At 38.7% G+C, this 20132-nt stretch overlaps 2 protein-coding genes and 1 pseudogene across 2 annotated transcripts; 2 read left to right on the top strand and 1 right to left on the bottom strand.

The window, feature by feature from the left end:
- The first annotated feature begins 1585 nt into the window (after positions 1 to 1585).
- Positions 1586 to 3105, top strand: LOC146464395 (uncharacterized; annotated as a pseudogene).
- A 4093-nt stretch (positions 3106 to 7198) lies between these two features.
- On the bottom strand, positions 7199 to 10273 carry LOC146464394 (grpE protein homolog 1, mitochondrial-like). The gene is made up of 2 exons (XM_085129849.1): positions 9913 to 10273; positions 7199 to 7726 (listed from the first exon to the last, which is right to left on the bottom strand). Exons 1-2 carry the CDS (start codon positions 10180 to 10182, stop codon positions 7304 to 7306), a joined length of 693 nt encoding a protein of 230 aa, XP_084985975.1. The 5' UTR covers positions 10183 to 10273; the 3' UTR covers positions 7199 to 7303.
- Positions 10274 to 11673: 1400 nt separating this feature from the next.
- Positions 11674 to 19912, top strand: LOC146464393 (protein SET-like). The gene is made up of 7 exons (XM_085129841.1): positions 11674 to 12011; positions 13742 to 13864; positions 14853 to 14966; positions 15394 to 15558; positions 17749 to 17823; positions 18906 to 19139; positions 19613 to 19912. The coding sequence occupies exons 1-7, from the start codon at positions 11760 to 11762 to the stop codon at positions 19769 to 19771; spliced, it is 1122 nt and encodes a 373-aa protein (XP_084985967.1). The 5' UTR covers positions 11674 to 11759; the 3' UTR covers positions 19772 to 19912.
- Positions 19913 to 20132: the final 220 nt, after the last annotated feature.

The raw sequence follows: 20132 nt of genomic DNA, 5'->3' as shown, positions 1-20132 counted from the left end.
ATAACTCTAGTCAAATGAAAAGGAAATATTTGTCACGAGTGAGGAATCCCAGACAAACGTTTTGTCTAGGGAAATGGTTGGCCTCACATGCCCAGCTCTCATGTACGTTGTATCTGCTTTCAGATGGCATTTGGCAATCATGTTTTCAATATACTACTATTTTCATTTTTGTAGCTACTGCGCATGTGCGAGTAGCTACTATGTTATCGGTTTGATGGATAGAGTCGATTTTACCACAGGCTAACCACCCTCTGTTTGTGTGGTGTAATGACTGTTTGCAACTTGAGACTTGAGACTCTAGTTCCGGCCGAACTAGAGCCGGCAACACTGTTGAACAGTAAACGCGCCAGAAAAGGGTTTCTACGGCTCGGAACGGCAAAAAAAGACCACGCGTGATTAAATCAACATTTCCTTTCCTTGAAACGTTTTTTCAACATAAAGGTAAAATTCGTCTTTAAATATCTCTACTCAGTAAAAATTTCAACCGATCGTGTCGCGTGAATCAGAAAGTATCGAGTTTCAAACAGTCATTACGCGACACAAACAGAGGGTGGTCCGCTTGTGATTTTACAAGCTTGCCGAAGCGGCTTTCGGAGACCTTGGGATCACGATCGATTTTCTTGGCGCCGGCAACACTGTTGAACAGTAAACGCGCCAGAGAAGGGTTTCTACGGCTCGGAATGGCAAAAAAAACACCACGCGTGGCTCAATCAACATTTCCTTGAAACGTTCCAGAGAAGGGTTTCTACGGCTCGGAATGGCAAAATAAAAACACCACGCGTTACTCAATCAACATTTCCTTAAAACGTTTTTTCAACATTAAGGTAAAAGGCGTCTTTAAATATCTCTACTCAGTAATAATTTCAACCGACGATCGTGTCGCGTGAATATATGGTCTCGAGATGCAAACAGTCATTACACGACACAAACAGAGGGTGGTCCGCGCTTGTGATTTTACAAGCATGCCGAAGCGGCTTTCGGAGACCTTGGGATCACGATTGATTTTCTTGGCGCACGATAACGCCGGTAGTAAATTTGATAAGCGTCCAATTTCGATAGACTTTACAGGTTATACGAACAAACTTATTGTTTAGAACTTTTCTTACTTTGAATCTGGTAGTCAGGGTCCCAAAGGGGGGGTCCCTGGAGCCCTGGAGCCCTGAAATTTCTGCTGTAGAGCCCGGAGCCCTATCATTTTACTGACTGGAGCCCTGATCCTTTTTTGGCTGTGGAGCCCGGAGCCCAAAGACATTTTGCGCGGAGCGCGGAGCCCAGCATTTTCAAGTTTGGTCATTCGAGTTCCCAGATTGCATTGATTCTTGATTACTGCCTTTTTGTGTTTGTTTGTGCGTGTTAACAGGCATAAAGAAACAGAATCTGAAGAGAGGACAGTATATAATACACTGTACAAGTATACGCGGTTATCTCAGTTAACAATGATATGCAACAACTTATTTAGGGATTTAATGAAAAATTAGTCATAATTATAGTGAGCGCGATAAAAACAACTTTACAGTAACCGGACGTTCCCTTAGCAGTTTGCTCGCAGGTATCAGTTACAACAAATTAAAAAAAAAACTTGAATGGTTTAACCTAACACCAAATCCGCCTCGAATCCCAGTGTTTTATACCCTCACAAAAATTCACAAACCGACATTAGTCTGAAGACCTATCATATCAGGGTGTGATGGCCCAACAGAACGCCTATCATCATTCGTAGACAAACTACTTCAGCCAGTATACACAAATTCAGGACTCGTGTCTTAAAAAGATACGACACATTTCCTAAGGTTTATTGACAGCACTAGGGTGCCTAGAAACGCTTTTCTAGTCTCAATGGATGTCACTAACCTTTACACGAATATCCCACAGGATGAAGGAATCACTATAGTATGCAACGCATACGAGAACTTTCATGCCAATAACCCTCCTATAGCTTCAAATTTCCTCAGAGAAATGCTCAGCCTTATACTGAAGGAGAACACCTTCCAATTTAATGGGAAAGACTATCTCCAAACACTCGGAACTGCCATGGCCACTAAAATGGCAGGAGCTTTTGCCAACATCTTTATGGCATCTATAGAAAAGGAGATCTTAAGGCAGAGCGTTAACAAACCACTAACGTGGAAAAGGCTCATTGACGGTGTATTTTGCTTGTGGGATACAAACAAAGAGGAAATAGAACATTTCATTGAGCAAGCAAATTTGTACCACCCTACCATAAAGTTTACCGCTTAAGTCTCACAATTAGAAACAACATTCTTGGATACAACAGTCTATAAGGGAGAGAGATTCGAGAAAGAATCGATTCTCGACGTGCGCACACATTACAAACCTACTGAAACATTTCAGTACACAAACTACAACAGTTGCAACCCAGCAGGCGTCAAAAAAGACTTCGTTAAAGGAGAAGCGCTTAGGCTTCTGAGGACAAACTCTTCTAAAGTAGTGTTTGAGGAAAACATTAAAAACTTTAAAACACGCCTGGCATCGAGAGGTTTTTTTAGTAACCTGGTGGACAAAATCCTCTCTGAAGTTAACTTCGCAGAAAGAAAGAACGCTCTTACACAAAAACAGAAAGCGCACAAGAAAATTATACCCTTCGTGACACCATTTCAACCATCACTGCCATGTTTGAAAAATATTCTAATGGACAAATGGTATTTAATACAAAACCAGCCACTACTAAGAGAGTTATACAAGGAACCTCCCTTGATCTCTTATAGAAAAGGGAAGTCGCTTGTTAAAGCAAAACTATAAAAGCTTTTATCAACACAATAGGCACACAACGGGAGTCGTGCAGGTCTGTCAACCCCATTTAAACAAGTTTAATATTTAATCCACTTTTAAATAATAGGAGATAATATAACTGGCTGCTTGGGCTTAAAAAATTGATCGAAATTGCTGACTTTTTTATTTGCGTATTCGATTTAGCGTTAAAAATAGAATTTTTACACATCAAGATTGTAGACCAGAGTGGAGCCCGGAGCCCTAAAGCAGATGATGTGGAGCCCTAGAGCCCTGAAATTTTCGCCTTGGAGCCCTGGAGCCCTGCATTTTTAAGGCTGGAGCCCTGGAGCCCTAAACCCCTTTGGGACCCTGGGTAGTACGTCTTTTTGTCTCAAATACAAATACTAGTGTAATTACTATCACAAACAGACTCAGCAGATGGGGTAAACGAATGCTTATTCAAATGTGATACTACTGAAGAGACAACACCCTAAACCCGGGTGAGGTGGGTGGGTTGCTCTTGCTTTCACAAAGGATAACACAGGAATGAATGATCTTTGACGCGCACGACATCTAAAGGTCTTATCTGAAGACACGCATTACAGAGATATCCATTACGGAAACTAATGTAGTAATTAACCCTTTTAACATATCTATTTAAAGCAAACCAGACACCAGTTACACAAGAGTTATATCTTGATGAGAAAACAATGTCTCATGTTTATATTATTGTTAGCGGCCTCATGGACAGCAAATCAGACGCCACTTACACAAGGACTTTTATCTCTTGATGAGAAAACAATGCCTCATGTTTATGTCATTGTTAGCTGCATCTGAGCGTTCTGAGAAAAATCCATTGAAAATAAAATTTCGAAAAGATATTGTCGACTCATACAAAGCAATTGTTTGGGCTGAGCCCCGACCAATTTCTATCTTGCAGTATGTCAGTCATTGTCGAATAACCACCTATTTTTACTTTTTACCTCACATGCTCCTTTGCAGTCTGGGTGTGTACACTTGAGCCGCGACAACCTTAGATGAAGTAGCTGTATACAGCTAATTCAAAAAAGGTTGTCGCTCTATGAGTACCCAAGCGTACGCGTACGACAACCTTTTCTAAAATAGCTGTCCATACTAAACAGCACCGTATTCACATAACAATGGAAACAAGAATGCAGTAGCTACACGCACGCATCGCGGGCCTATTTTTTAACATTACAGTTGTAAAATTGAAAGGAAAAATGAAGTGCGTGTGTCAACATATCCCTCTTTCGCATGAGGATGATTTGCCCCATTTACTATGCAAATTTCTTTATACAATGTATAGGTATCGAGTAAATGTACAGTGTAAGTAAAAATATTGCATTACTCTCTTCTTTACTCACTGGGGTAAAGGGGCCGTCTCACGTAGATCTTGCTGGTGTAGTGTCAAAATTACTCTGAAATTGTGTAGCCCCTCTAGAGAGCGAAATGCTCATTCAATGACAAAAGTGAATCAAAGTGAATCTTTGAAGAAAGAACAAGGCTTCTATATTAATACGTTTTCACCGATCTTAGCATGATGCGTAAACAGAACTTGAAAACACTGATCAATTTTAAAGATGCATCCATTTACATCCTGATCATTCGTAACCAAAGACACCCAACAAAAGATCTATAATAGTTTCAGTGTACCAGAATAGTAACTTTTATTAATGATGTATTGGTGGTGTAAATTATCGATATAGTGATATTCATATGTAAACAGATCAGTCTCTTTGTTTTCCCATTGCATCGCGTGCTGTCTATAACGTTTTCTTTTCCGCTGTTAGTCAATAAAAGTTATTAAAAACTATTAAAACTAGACAATTATTAAAGGTTTTATGGGTTTTTATTGGTGAAAATGTGATTTTCAGATTCTCAAAGTGCAACTAAACAGCTTATATAGTAACTTCAAAGACTGAGATTTTTAAGGGAGTGTTAATTCTCAGGCAATTGGAGAAGACCTGAAAGGTTTGAACTTACACCACCTCCCAACGGTGAAAGGGTATTTCCTTCTCAGATCTTCCTCCCCTCCCTGCCTGATGGTATACATTATGTTGCCATTCCAAATTTGATTGTATAAAATCAAACAAATGAATGAATGAATAAATGTACTGTTCGGTGGTCACCCTTCAAAATTTCACAGCAACTGTAAGTTCGACTCTTGGAATAGGCGATAAATCACTAAAAAGGACATGATTACTAATCAAAAAGGCTTGATCAACATAAATCACAAGAGATGACAACCACATTCCCAGTGCTAAGACAACCAGTCTTAGCAGTCCCTGGAAAGACTTCACTGCAGGGCTGCGAGACTTATCTTTCATTTGCCGAAAGACGTGGCATCTGCTGATGTCCTACAACTGGCCGCCCAATGGCCGACTCTGTCTATTTATTATAAATTAGCCATTTTTATCTGTCTTCATAAAGCTTTCCACGATAGGTTACCTGTCACATTAATCGACCTGATTTCTACGAAACGGGCCACAAACTATTCAACCCGGACTTGCGCTTCTTTAATTGTTCCACGCTTCAACACGCGTTACATGAAAGACTGCCGCGTTTAGAGGCTCAGTCCTGTGGAATGCAGTGACCAACAACTGTAGTGCCCTGACAAAAAAACATTCCTTATCGTGACCTCAGGCTAAAGCTTAAATCTCAAGCTAATTTTAATGAATTCAGCTTTAAGATAACGTCTGCATCCACTTGTAATTTTAGAAAAGATGACTTTGTATATACTTAATTTTATGCTCATGATTTCATATTTGTAAGCGTTAATTTAGTTCAAGCATTTTGTCTGTATATACCCCTAGTTTTTAGCTTCTTTAGTTTACTTGTAATTAGTTAATTGCAAACGACCCCACAAGCTCATGTAGCTTTAATACTCATCGTTTTAAAATAAAGGCTATCATCATCATCATCATCATCAACCAAGAGAGAAAACAACACAGGCAGGAGCAGGTAAAATTATTTGGCAGTGCAAGCACAAGGCACCCAGCCCCACAGTATGTCAACAATGTCCCCGATTGTGCAACTAACATTACAGACATGACATGGAATAAACTGAAAATGAACACTAAATATCATTATTCTATTTTCATGTCCAACATCGCAAGTGAACCCCCGTCAACTATCATACAATAGATATCTCAAGCTCATACTATAATTTTATTGTTAATTAAATATGATACAGTACCATACACTATACATATAAAATAACACACGGTTATTAACAAATTGCCCCTTCTTTTTTTTTCAATCCTTGCAGAGTGCCCCAGTCCCAAATTGAAAACCCAATTTCAAATTAATTTTGTGTTGGGGACTGTTCAATTATTATTGTTGTTAATTTGTTTTTTGAGAAAAAGAGAACTCATGGAATTACAATCGAACCTTCGCTAACGGACACCTCCCGCAGGCGGACACCTCTTGTAAGCGGACACTTGGTCATGTTCTCTGCTACATACAAACACTACATTTTTAACCTTCTATAAGCAGACACCTCTCTTAGGTGGGCAATTTTTCTGGTCCCAAGGGTGTCCACCTGCGGGAGGCTTGACTGTAGAAGGACGAGGTAAGAGGACGCGGGGTGGGGAGGGGGGGTTAAACAAAAATGATAATAAATCATCTTTAAGGTTGCTCAACTACAAAATATAGGAGCCCGATGTACTGACCATGGCAATAAAACAACTGTCAGCAGCAATGCAAAAAAAAAAAACAAAAAAAACAACAACTTTATTTTAGAATAAAATGTAACACATTCTTCTTTGTTAAGTGGGGGGAGGGGGGAGGGGTGTATAAAAGACATGGAAATTGAAGGGAGGGGATATATAAAATTCCATTTATTTAGCCCCTCCCTTCCCTATCAAAAATGACAAGAAAACAAGAAAATTGTTCATCAGATTAAACTTGACTGGCAGCACGCTAAGGCTTTGTCTACAGACTCAAAACATAAGGGGTAAGGAGATAAAGGGTAAGGGGGTTTTGGTTCTGAACATCTGGGCCCGGTTTTTCGAAAGCCGATTAACGCTAATCCCCGATCAAAAGTTAACCGAGGTTTTCATTTCACTCTTTAAAAATGTCTTAGATAGCAAATTTTTAGCTGAAGGCAAAGAAAAGGCAAAGTCAAAGCTGAAGGACAAAAATCTTTTCGAAAAATCTTTATTGTTAGTAATTAAACTTGAATCAAAGTTCAGGTTAATCCAGGATTAGTTTAATCAGGCTTTGAAACTGGGCCCTCAGCATTTTAACAAAATACAGCATTAGAATAAATGTCAGGAAAGAGTACCAGGCAGCAACTTGATTGCATTTAGGCATCAGAGTTCCACTAGTAGCAGGTATTCTAATGAAACCATTGGAAGAAAATGTACACATTGTCAAATAAACCAAAGAACATGGTTGAATGCAGTTGTCAAGGAATGGAATGCATATTGAAGGTATGCCTTCCTGCACTGATGCAAATGAAAGATTGTTTAATTCTTCTTTACTTGGTACAAAAACTTCAATGAACCATGACAATAATATTATTACTATAATAGTATATTAAAATCTTTTATCATTCTTTCACAACACCCACAAGAGCGGGCCTCAGTGTCCTTCCATGCAATTTGTATCCAACTTTTTCCACTACAGCCACCGTACCCGCCTCTTTATCCGGGGATGGAATCTGGAACAGAGCTTCATGACTGTAGGGATCAAATTTTTCATCTACTGGGTTGACTTTCTCCAGACCATTCTTTTTGAAAACCTTCTGTAATTGAGTTTCTGTCATGAGAAGACCTTCATACAAGTTCTTCAGTGTAACATTTCCTTCAATCTCTTCCTTTGGAACAGTCTCTGTTGCCTTCCCCAAAATGTCTGCGACTTCAAGCAAGTCCTTTGAGAAGGATTGGATTCCAAACAACTTGGCTTCATCTATTTGCTTCCTGGTGCGGGTCAAGATGTTTTCATTGTCAGCTAGGGATCGCTTGTATTTGTCCTAAAAAAAGGATAACCGATTAAAATCATCGACTCCTAGAGTCCCACCGTTGTCCTGCCTTGTACCTCATGCAAGAAGAAGGAACTAATCAGAATCTCATGTAAATCAAGTGTCACTTTGACCCTTACAATAAGGTTGTTTTTTTACAAGTCTTTTGATAAGAACATTTAGTTTGGGAATCATAGCCAAAGGCTGAGAATAAGTTAACAACATTTCCATATATTACAATCACGAGAATGATGTACATGTATTTTTTCAGTCAGTGACATGAGCATATTCGGAAAAAAAGAAATCCATGACTTTTGCTAAAAACTCAGAATACTAAAGCAAAACTAGACCCAATAATTGGTTGAGCCCTTTTACTTGGCTTTTACAAGAACTGACAAGCAATGCTTTGTTTGAGTTGGTTCAGCTTTTAGGCAAAAGTCACCAGCTAATTCATTGAATTCAAGCCTGAAATTCACAAAATAGATACAGAACTACAGCTGTACACATATGTTTCTGATGTGATCACCAATCTGCAGGGTTCTTATTAAGATTTGTAAAAGGAGGTACCAGCAATAAACTTGCAATAGCAGGTGATTGGAGTAACACGATCACGGGAAGAATGGAAACCAAAGGTGGTGGAACTTAAAGTCAGCGTTGTTTTTGACCAAAGAAAATGCTCAAACCAAGAACAATTTCTTTTGGGTGATTGAATTTTCAACTTGATATTATCTGCCGGATGTTTCTACATTACTTGTGGAAAGGAAATTCCCAAAACAAGGACAATGATTTTTTAAAATAGGACAAATTTTGAAAGCGGTGTCAATAATTTCATGTAATTTCAGATAACTGAAACATTTTTTTTTTCACAATAGCCGGTAACATTTACGTGAATAGACGGTAAAAATAACCGGTTACCTGCTCCTAAGAAGAACCCTGAATCTGTTTACCACATTATTGCATATTTAGAGAAATTTGGATTCTAAGTCAGTGGGTGGGGGAAGGAGGAGGGAAAGTTGTTGAACCCACTACCTTCAAATTACCAAATTGATATAAAAAAATCAGTGATATAAAAAAAAAAAATAATAATAAAATATAATAATAAAAAAATATTGGGTTTCCATGACTTCTTTCATGGAACCAAACAAGAAAGCCTTAAAGGCTTATTAAGCAGCCACATTTTTTTTTTTTTTTGCTTTACTGTATGCCCCCTAGACTTTTCAACCTTTCCCCCAGAGAGCGAATTGAATAGTCTGGGGTCATGGTCGCTAATCTGGGATCAGGTCCCCCCTTCCCTGCTTTCAATTTTTTTTAGCCAAAATTATTTTCATCTCGCATAGTTAAAAAGGTTCCAGAGTGACCTAAAAAAGATGACCTTCACAATTGTGGCCACCTGATTACCTTTTCTCTGAGCTTACTTCGCACGCCATGGAATTTGCTGTAATTTTGAACACATTTTTTCCTTCTAATTTTCAATTCATTTTGAATTTTTTAAAATTGCTTAAAGCCTTTGGAGTGGTTGGCTGTTGTGACCACTTGGCACAGAACTCAAAACTCTTGGTGAAGCATTCCCATTGGCCCCCCCACTCCAAAACCCACTGCGTGGACCCTGCATCAGCCTTGTTGCTAGGAATAACAAAATGACCAGACACAGGTTTGTAATGAAATGTTGGATCAAGCTAACGTGTAGAAAACCATTTAATGCAAAGTTGAGAGCCAACTAAAAATACCAGTATTTCAACACCATGTTCAACATACTTTATCCAACATTTCCCTCTAAAATACATATATTCAAATGAGATGAGGTATTTAGGGTATTCTGGCTTTGAAGACTAAGATGAGCTGCAAGTAGGCGAAAGTCGGAACAGAAAAATATAAAATTTTTAACGGCGATGCCAAAAATGTCAAATAATCAAAGAAAAAACAAAGTAGGTCAAGTATTTGGCTACATGGCCATTAGAGGAGTGGGACCAAGTTATGAGTCTGTCGTACGACCGGCGTGGCGCAAAAGAAAAATTATTGTGAAGTTGGCGTAGCAAATTTTATGCTAAAATCGTGGCGTAAAACTTCGGCCTATGAGATACGAACGTTACAGTATGGGTTGAGAGAGGCACAGGGGGTAAGGGTCGCACAAACAGCTGTAAGCCTCAACACGCAAAATATAAGCCTCAGCTTAAAGTTAAAACCCAGCCACTCCGTACCTGAAGATCTTGTAGTAAAGCATCCTTTTCCTTGAGAAGACGATCATGTTCACTTTCTTTTGTTTCCTCGGCTTTTTTCTCCGGTTCAGTAGTTTTCTGTTCTGTACTTGCGTCGCCTTTAGAAGAATTCGCCGCATCAGGGCTAGATTGAGCGGTGTAGAATCGAAAATTCGTGCCCAACAAACGCGACAACTGAACTATATTCAGTTGCTTGCAATACTCTGGATGTAAAGCCGCACTTCTAACGGCTGTTAAGGCAGATCTTAGCATCTCTTTTGATTGATTTTAACTGATGAAATAACCGTAAAACTTACGGTAATTTTAATTGCATCACCTCACGTGCGTTTTGTCAGAACCGAGACAGAAAGCTGAGTAACCGCTCCTTTGCAACTCGGGCTAGAGTTTCTGGGTACCACAGGCCAACCACTCTACGAATTGTTTGGTTCGGCCGTGGAGAGATCTTTTTCTCTTATTACGCGGGTTGGAGAATCTCCGGGGAGAATCTGTTAGATTTATACATCTAGCTTAAAACAATACTGACAACTGACATTCGCACCAGTTTGAATAATTAATTAGTGACAACTGGCTTGAAAGTCCTTTCTTTCTTCCTTCCCCTAATATGTGAACGGACGACTAATTGTGATTCCCGGGTCGTGATTATCTGTTTAGAATTTCTGTTTCTGAATATGATCTGAACTGGCGATAAAGATGCAGTCGGTTATGGCGTTACATTATCCTCCCATTTGTGCTATTTTTCATTAAAGGATAAATTACGCTCCGTGTTTGCTCTTACCCAGTTGGTCCCACTCACCACAAGTACTATTATCAGTTATGATATATCCTGCCTCTTAATAATTATCTGCAAGGTAAGTTGTTTCTATGTTAAAGTGATGTATATGGTTAAGTTAAATAAAATAAAACATTTTTAATCATCCAAAAAATGGGGGGGGGGGGGTGGGGGCTGAAGCCCCCTAGCCCCTCCCCCTCCGCGGTCCCTGAAAGTGACGTCTGGTACGTTCATTTCTACTACAAGAGATCCGGCAACGAAACGCAATCAAAACAGTTTATTTGTGCTTCGTGTGTCACCTGCATTCAAAAGTTTCACAATTAAATTGTCACACATCATACCTTTCGCATGTCTAAAAATAAATCTACTCGGGAACGGGCCGGCTTGAAGGAATTAATACAGACGGAGGCTCCTAGTAATTTGTAATGAGTCTAATAAAATCAACTTGTTCCTTGTTGCTTGTTGGCTCCTGACGTTGCCTACCTATGCCGATGTATTTTTACGCGGTCTACTGATGACTATGCGGGAAACTGGGAGAGTCACTGAGATCTTAGAAACCTGGGCTGAATCCAAAGAAAATTATAGGGCTATCGGCGCATTTATCAGGGATAATAACGCTTCATTTTTGAAAAAAAAAAATGCCATGCATTGCTTTGTTTATACTTTGAGGCTTTTTATATTGATTGTTGCTTATCTCGGAAAAATGCATGGCTCCCCCAAATTTTCTTAAAGCGCTGGCCTTGTTTCTCAGGAGCCACCATCCTTACTTTGGAGAGTATTAATAAGAGAATGGGTTTTGATAACAGAAATAGCGAAAGCAACGAGATTCCATTTTTTGGGATGGAGACTGATAAATGGTTCGCAATCCCCTCCCCTCCCCACTAAGACGAGTACTTTGTTTACGTGGAAGAGAGAACAAAGAAAAAGAGCGCCAAAACAGGTTTACAGTTCCACGTGTCAGCGGACAGCCCCAATCGAGAAAGAAGAACGCGGGCATCTCCGAACTGAAGAAAGTTCGAAAACTTGGAGAGAGCTTGGAGAAATAGCCGTGCATTTTATCATGTCTAATCCAAGTGTAACTCCGAATAAGATCAGGAAAGTCGACCCTGTTGATGGAGCACAAAATTCCCATACGGATCAGCAGGAAATAATCGAAGAAATCCACGCCGTGCAGAATCAAATAGATACACTAAATGAGCAGGCCTCCGAGGAGATTTTGAAGGTTGAACAGAAATACAACCGACTTCGAAAACCGCACTTTGAACAGAGAACAGACCTTACAAGGAGGATACCAAACTTCTGGATGACGGTCGTATCCTTTTGTTTTATTTACAGCCATAAGTAAGGGTTCAATCTGCGCCTATGTGAAGCTGAAAACCTGGCCTCTCACCCGTTGCCTGGTACTTTTTCGCGTCAAGAGGTGAATTGAAGTGGAGTGATTTTTATTTACTATTGGATTGTATTCGTTCACAAGTTCCTCTTTTAAAGGAATTAACTTATTTTTTATTTTTTTCCCAACATTAGAGATTTGTTTCAACAGAAGATCGTTCGTGGGTTGTTCGCCAGGTGAACAATATAACGCGCGGGTTCAGTTTATATTTGTACTAAGCGAGTAACGCAATAAGTCTCGTTTGTAATGGGTTATTATTCAAATCAAGATTTGATCGCTTCTCATTACTAAGCTACAACTTCCGCGAAAGAGAACTTTCATTTTATTTAAAAAAAGTTCTGATATTTAAAGCAAGCAAAGCGGTTAATTAAGCGATTAGTTTTTCCGTAATCTTAAAGTTTATGCGTTTTCATTTTGGGCTCGCGCGAGCTATTAACCCATTTGATAACTAATTAAATTTTTTAGAGGACACAATCATCTGGGATTTTCGCCGGCAAAACTGTGATTGACCTTCATAAACCAAGTAAATTCCCCCTATGATTAAGTTTTCGACTTGTCAAATTAGAGAAGAAAAATAAAAATTAGTGATCTTTGTTGAAGACATCTTCCTCCAACAAAACAAAATGGAGGTAAATGGAACAACGCCGATACTAGTTCCCAGTCCCCGCTAGCCATTCACAGATCCAGTGTATGAAAAGACAATGGTTCTTTGAATCACTGGAATTTTAAACAGAGGAAAATTCTTAAATTGGCACTTGAAAATGAATTAATAGAGAAGTGAAGTTATCATTAAAATTTTACAATTCACTTGAAAAACATGTAAAATTATGGTAATGATTAAAACATTTTGCACTTCAAAACTGAAATTGATAAGAGCAATTTTACAAATTTGTACGTAAATATACTAGATGTGTTTACTTGTTTATTTTTTATTTTGGACACATTCAACTCTACTGACTTACAGCTGTATCTCTAACTCAAATAAACAATAAAAATCACCCTTAGGTCTGTGATTTTCACTTGCATGATATTATTTTATTAATTACTACAAGTATAATTTATATTGTAATGCACTTTTGATCAGTGCATGTCAAAAAGCGCAATATAAATTGATAATTTATTAATATTATTTTAATAAAGCATAAGAAAATTTGAGTGGCACCTGCATGTGATAAGTAGAAGCACAAGGTAAATATAGCTTTCCTTTTCAAATGTATGTTTATTTTTTGTTCAAGAGCTCAGCATCACTACAGGTGAATATATCATGCTTTTCAGGTAGAATGTTTTTGAGCCTTGGTTTGTAGAGGTGGCAGATAGAAAACGTAAGACTTTGCAAGGTCACAAAAGTAGCATTATTTCTAAGAACCCAAGACATTTTTACCCATGCAAAAGACATTGAGACTCTGAGATGGCTTTGTGGAGGATTTAAATTGCAAGACCCTTGAAATTTTGACTAAATGTTTAAAGAGATACTCCTGCCTTTTTTATTTCACAAATGGTGACCACCTTTTCAGGTCCTGGGGGATTCAACAATACATGGAGTGTAAGAGCTTGGGTTTTGGCTTTTTTATTTTGTATGCTTACCTGCAGACTGCAAATTACTGTATAAACTCAAATTTATAGTTATTTCCTTGACCTGAGTTTGTTTCCAGTTTATAAATCACCCTCAGCTACAGATGCTGATTGACGAAGAAGATGAAGAGGCCTTACACTACATGACTTTCCTAGAAGTTGAAGAATTTGAAGACATCAAGTCAGGATACAGAATAAAATTTGTAAGTAGTAAAGCTCTTGCTCTGATTAAATGGAGGGACTGTTAAATCACAAATCACCACCATTGAAATTCATTGTAAAGTAATGCCAATGGAAAGTTCCTTTTTAAAATGAAGAAAAATTTCTTTTGTTTCAGTGACTTTTATGTTTTTAGCCCACATTATTTGGTTCTGATTGTTTTTTGTTCAATTTCGGCACTTTCCTGAAGTTTTGGGGAAATCCAGAAATCCAAGATGGCAGATCCAAGATGGCAGCCATTTGGTTATCCTGATGTTGTTACAAAATCATATGATGTCATCACTTCTTGTTGCAGACCTCGAAAGGAAACATCTTTGGATGTACTATCTCTTCTCCAAGTCTCATTATCATAGCTTTTACACTTGCGAAGTTATGAGGGGGGGAATCCCCCCTTCTCCCTTCGCACTTGCTGAGGTTCTCAAAATGGCTGAACAAGATTATGTTCAAGGCTAGCCAATTTACCCAGTACCTGGCCATCAATAAAAATCCTGGCTGTAAAGTGGAAACTGTGAAGGTCCACAAGAAGAAAATTATTATAAGTTGAATATCAACTTGCTAAGAATCCCAGCTTGTTGGGAATTGACCAGTTGCTAGTTAAATAATTTGCCCAGGGAGTTGAACTCTGGCTAATATGTTACAAATCCAGCTTGTTAATGTTCAAGAAAGTCGAACTCATTGTAGTGTCTCTAACCATTTGGCCAGTCTTGCCTCAAATTCACCATTTTACAGATTATTGAATGTTTTCTTGATTGTGCAGTTCCAGAAAAAATCCATACCCACCCCATGGAACGTCATTGGGATTTCTTAGGCGAAGGGGGGTCTTAAAAGTCAAAATTTTAGAAGCAAAGTATATAGCTAAACTGGAACTTCCTGGGGGGATGGGAGGTGTAAAACCAAAAACCTTCTGTAGGGGGAGTATGGAACTGCACCCATAAAACCTCTGTAATCAGTGTTCTTGTCTTAACTTTGAAGGGTTTCACGGAAAATCCATATTTCACAAATGATGTGCTGTATAAGGAGTTCATTCTTAATGAACATGGTGACCAGTCTTCCCGGGCCACTCCCATCAAGTGGAAAGGAGGAATGGTAAGATGACTCTGTGTGTGTTTGTGTCAAGTTCTTGAACAGATGCTTGAAATGTTGATTAAACTCTGCTCCCTTCACTGCAAATTTTTGGAATGCTTATTTCGTTTGTACAATAATTGATTTTTGAAAATGTTATGACATCATTTTATGGTCCATAAGAGTACAGAGCATAGAAATTTGCCATTGATTTGTTAATTATTTGATCATTCTTCAAGAGTTGGTAACATGAGTGGATGTTTGAATCAGTGTCGTAGTGTAAATTATTTTTTATGCCTGAAGATAAAATGAAATCTAGGACTATTTTTCTTCCTTGGTAACCATTCTCGGCATCAAATTAAAAATAATTTTGAGCAATGCACATTTGAAGTGCAAATTTCCACTTGGCATAGTTTGTGACCAAGCCCTCTATTTTTTTCCCGTATGTTAGGACCTTACTCAGCGATACAGTCAACAAAACATGTTAAAAGGAAGAAAACGAGTCCTTGGGGAACCACAGAGTTTCTTCTGCTGGTTCACAGAGCAGGAGTCTGGTGATGAGCTGGGCGAGGTGATTAAAGATGACATATGGCCAAACCCCCTCCAATACTTCTTGGTAGGTTGAGTTTTATGGCACTATATTTTCTTAGCTTGCAAGTGTGTTCTCTTTGTTGGGTTTTTTTGTGAGTCTCTTGGTGGTGAATCTGCCATTTATGAGCCATGATGAGATTTAGGGGTGAGGGAAAAGTTCCCATCCCTCTCTCCATTCTTTTCTCCTCAGTGGCTCTCTTCTCATGGCTCTGTAGCTCATAATGTTTCCAAAAACCAAATGAAGTAAGGCTGCTTGAAGACTAATATTAGGGAGCTTAAGTAACGATGACGGCAACGGCAACGAAAATGTTACCTGAAAATAAATCTTTATTTCATTTGTGCTACTTTGTGATTATTTCAACTTGCTCGACTTTTACAAAAATGGCGAACTATCCAGGAACCAAATTGGTAGGAGTGGCTTACAAGTTAAGAAAGGAAATGAAAAATTCACCGTTGTTCATTCCCGTTCTCCACAAAACCTTAAATGTGGTCATTTCAAGTTGTTGTTTTGCAGAGGACGACAAAGAAATGTACCAAACTGTAAAACACGCGTGCAGAGCGATTGTTTTTGCTCATTAGACCTATTGTTTTGCGACGTTGTTGTTGCCGTCGCCGCCGCTGTCGTCGTTACTTAAGCACCCTATTGTGTAAAGAAGTACCCAAGTAAACCCAACAATTTCAGACAGTTTGTCGTTAGTTTTGCTGCTGAACTGACCCACCATGAAATAATTGAATTTCAGCTGTTGTTTCTATTTTCATTCATTCTTTGATTGGTGTTTCACGAAGATAAAGTTTCATCACTAAGTAACATTCGAGGCAGTTTTTGCACAAAGGCATTCATTTTTGAAAGTTACTTATCGCCATTACACGTAAATATTTGAAACGGAGAATTATGTACAGCTACGGTCATCCTGTATCATTCAATCGGGCTGTCATAATGAACAAAGAAGCACATGTAATTTGCGGAAACATGAACAACGAAACTGGGTCTTCAGAAGCTACTGGCTTTCGCAAGAAAGCAAGTCAAAAATTTCTGCCTCATCAGCCTGTTGTGTTGGTCAAATGTAAGGGCCAGGCTGAAGCATTGACTCCTTGCTTCAAAAAAAAAAAAGAAAACATAATTTAGTTGATACGATTAAAAATTTACTCAGTGTTGATAGTTTTTGATGCATTTCTTGCCATTTTAGAAGACTTAAGTTTAAAATTTTTCTGGGGGTGCATGCCCCCGAACCCCCGTAGTTGTCTCGTGCTAACGTGTTGGCTTTACACCCCGACTCCAAAAACCACTCTGTGGACCCTGTGTATACATGTAACAATGCTACAACATTAGCAGAGACTTCACTGAATGATCACTGCATTTCCAGAAAGGTACATAAGGTTAAAAATCCAAAATAGAAAATAAAGCTCAGCAAAGGACACATTAACACTGCCTACTATGTTGCTAAAATTAATACTGTCACCGTCATTGTTTATTGGTACACTTGAATGTGTCCTGTATGAAGCTAGCACAATGACTCGATGCAACAAGCCTCTCTGTAGTTCAGTGGATAGAGTGTTTGAATCATGTTCTGTTGGGGACATATTGTGTACTTATTGACTGATTTGGGGGGGGGGATATTTGGTTTGCAGTCGTTGCAAGGTCAATAAGATTTTTTTTTATAATATTATCAAATTTAAAACTGTTCATAATTGGTTCAAAAGGTATGATTAAATCAAGCTATGAATTTCTGAAGGTTGCTGTCAATATACAGTGACAGGCAACAAGATTGTTTCAAATCATATTATTTCAAGCCATCTGCGCTGGTATACTGCTTTTCCTGGCCCCACATTAATGCGTATAGCCTTCATACTTGGTCATACAGGTCATATGATCATTGTGTTTTGTTTTTGTTGTTGTTGTTGTCCTATGCTTATTTACTACACTAACTGAATACAGGTTATTTTAAAGGTTATTAATAATCTGTTCATGTTGTCCTTCAGCAGCATGGTTAAAAATATATAAAAACTGTTCAATTGAGGCCTTACACTGCTGTTTAAAAACTGAAAACTGAAATCCAAGCTTTCGCCGATCAACGGCATCATCAGGGATCCCTGATGATGCCGTTGATCGGCGAAAGCTTGGATTTCAGTTTTTAGTTTTTAAACAGCAGTGTAAGGCCTCAATTGAACAGTTTTTATATATTTTTAAAGGTTATCGTTTCAACAACATTTTCAGGGCTCAACAAGTGGAATTCAGGATGAGAATGAGGAAGATGAAGAAGATATTGATGAAGATGAATCAGAGGATCAGGTGATGTTCATGTACACGGCAGTCATTTCTGGCATGTTGTTTATATCTTGTGATTCAAAGCACACCCAGGCGACAAAGAAATAACATACCTTAAATTCACTTTAATAAACCTGGCCCTCCACAGACATTTCAGATGCAAACATCTTTCTAATGGTTAGGTTGAGCTTTTTTTTATTTAATAAGAAGTTGTTACAGGCTGTTGGCTTAGTGTTTCAAGCTCAGACCATTTTGACATGCAAAATTCCTGCTGATAACAGGACCGCTTAGTGCATACATGTACTATGGCTTTTTGGGGATTGGGTATCTAGTTTTCTGTTGGAATTAGAGGTTGGAGTTAAAGTGTTCCAGTTATTTTGATATAATTATACAGTTAGTGAAAAGCACTGAGCACCTAGCACTGCGATAGCCTCATGCATCGGCTCATGAGCTAGCAAAGCACACTGGGATTGTATCACAGGATTGCAGAAGAATGCAGATGTGCGATGTTGATGACAAATCTGGTTTTTCTGCTCAAAGCTCTCACCTGAGTAATAATCCTTTCCCATGAATAAGCACCCAAGAAATCTGTTAAACAAATTTAAGCCCAGAGCACATGCTTTGGTAATGTGAAGCAACTAAGGTTAATAATTTGCCTGTTCCGAAGTTCGTAAGGGACTGGGCCCTAGTTAAACACAGTGTTCAAGAAATGAATCCCATCACCAGAAAGATCACATAACAATTAGCAAGTTTACCAAGTTTGGTTTGTTTCATTGCTTAGTAACCAGGCTGTGTCCTGTCAAAGGTTGCCCAAATTCCATACAAATGTCTCTAATTCTGAGATGGCATCCCCTAAATCCGTACACTCTTCAATTCTTCCGATTTTTGAAAGCTTTCTACATGGTTGCAAGCTAAGACAGAAACCCAAACTTGGTAAACTGACTAGTTTTAATTGATTTGATCTTTCTTGTGATGGACTCCAATTTCTGATGAAATGAAAATTTAAAAACTCGTCCCCAGTCTCCATTTGAACCCGGAACAGACAATAGTGGCATCGTGTGACAATTGTCTGTACTGCTGTTCAATTATCTGGTGTGTATCTACAGGATGACATAGTTGAAGTAGACGATGGAGAGGATGATGACGAGGATGGACTAGAGGAGGATGATGACGATGATGAGGAGGAGGAGGAAGAGGAGGAAGAAGTGGTGGTCGAGGAGGGAGAAGAAGAAGATCTCGCTGAAGGAGATGAGGAGGAAACACCAGTCGTGTATGAGCTGGAAGAAGAAGAGGAAGAGGAGGAGGATGCAGATGCTGACGACGATGCCGAGCAGCAAGGGGTAAGAGAATGAATGGAATAAATGTGATAGAATATTCTAAGTCTGGTGAATAAACGAGAATGATGCATTATTCAGTAAGTGACACAAGGCATCAGGCATCCTATCAGGAGTCGACCAACTGCAGGTTTACAATCTGTCAGCCAAAGGCTGATGTGTACCTGCCGAAAGTAAACTACAAATTTACAAAAAAAAATAATAATTATAATAAATCAAAAGAATATGTAGCAAATTGTGTGCGCATGTGTATTATGCATGATTAAGAAGATTAAAAGGAAATAGGTTATTAAGGATGATTATTAAGTAGGATGGGTTGAAGAAAAAATGGGAAAGAAATGGGAGAAGCATGAATTGTTCCCTGAGCAACACATAAGTGGAAGGATTTATAACGAAAATAAGACTGAATAAAGAGTAAAAGTATGCACTAAACTTAACTGTCAAGAAGCAATCTCAGTCCTCTATCGTCTTCTACTTAGCGTCTCCCCATTGGTTTACAACTCGAGGGTGAGGAGGAGGAGGATGATGACGATGATGATGAAGATGAAGGAGTTGAGCAAGAAGAAGAGGAAGAGGAGGAGGAAGAGGAAGGAGATGAGGAGGACGAGCCAGATGAAGACCAGACACCAGCTGAATAACCAAATACCATTTTAGACCAGTGTAGTTACTAACCGTAATATATCTTGAACACTCAGAAAACTTGACGCTTTCGCGCGTTATTCCAACCATCTTTAATTTTCACTAGTGCTGGTGCTTTTGGTTTGTCTTCGAGGTGACAAACCGCGAGTCGATGTTTTATAAAGTGCTATTTTTATATGAGTTTGATTTTTGACAAAAAGGTTTGCGTGACCCGCCTTGCGTGACTTTAGTGTAGTTGTATTTAATAGTCACGAGTCACGCAAACATTTGTGTCAAAGGCTGACCGTTCCTCTAATGCAAGAATCCGTTGATTTGCGAACAAAAAATTTGGCCAAATGTCAGTTGAAGTGTTTATTAGTG

The sequence above is a fragment of the Pavona decussata genome, unplaced genomic scaffold, assembly GCF_977016875.1.
Source record: "Pavona decussata unplaced genomic scaffold, jaPavDecu1.1 SCAFFOLD_164, whole genome shotgun sequence".
NCBI classification, from domain to species: Eukaryota; Metazoa; Cnidaria; class Anthozoa; order Scleractinia; family Agariciidae; genus Pavona; species Pavona decussata.
The sequence above is the reverse complement of the archived record's forward strand: the minus strand, read 5'-3'. Positions and strand labels throughout refer to the sequence as shown.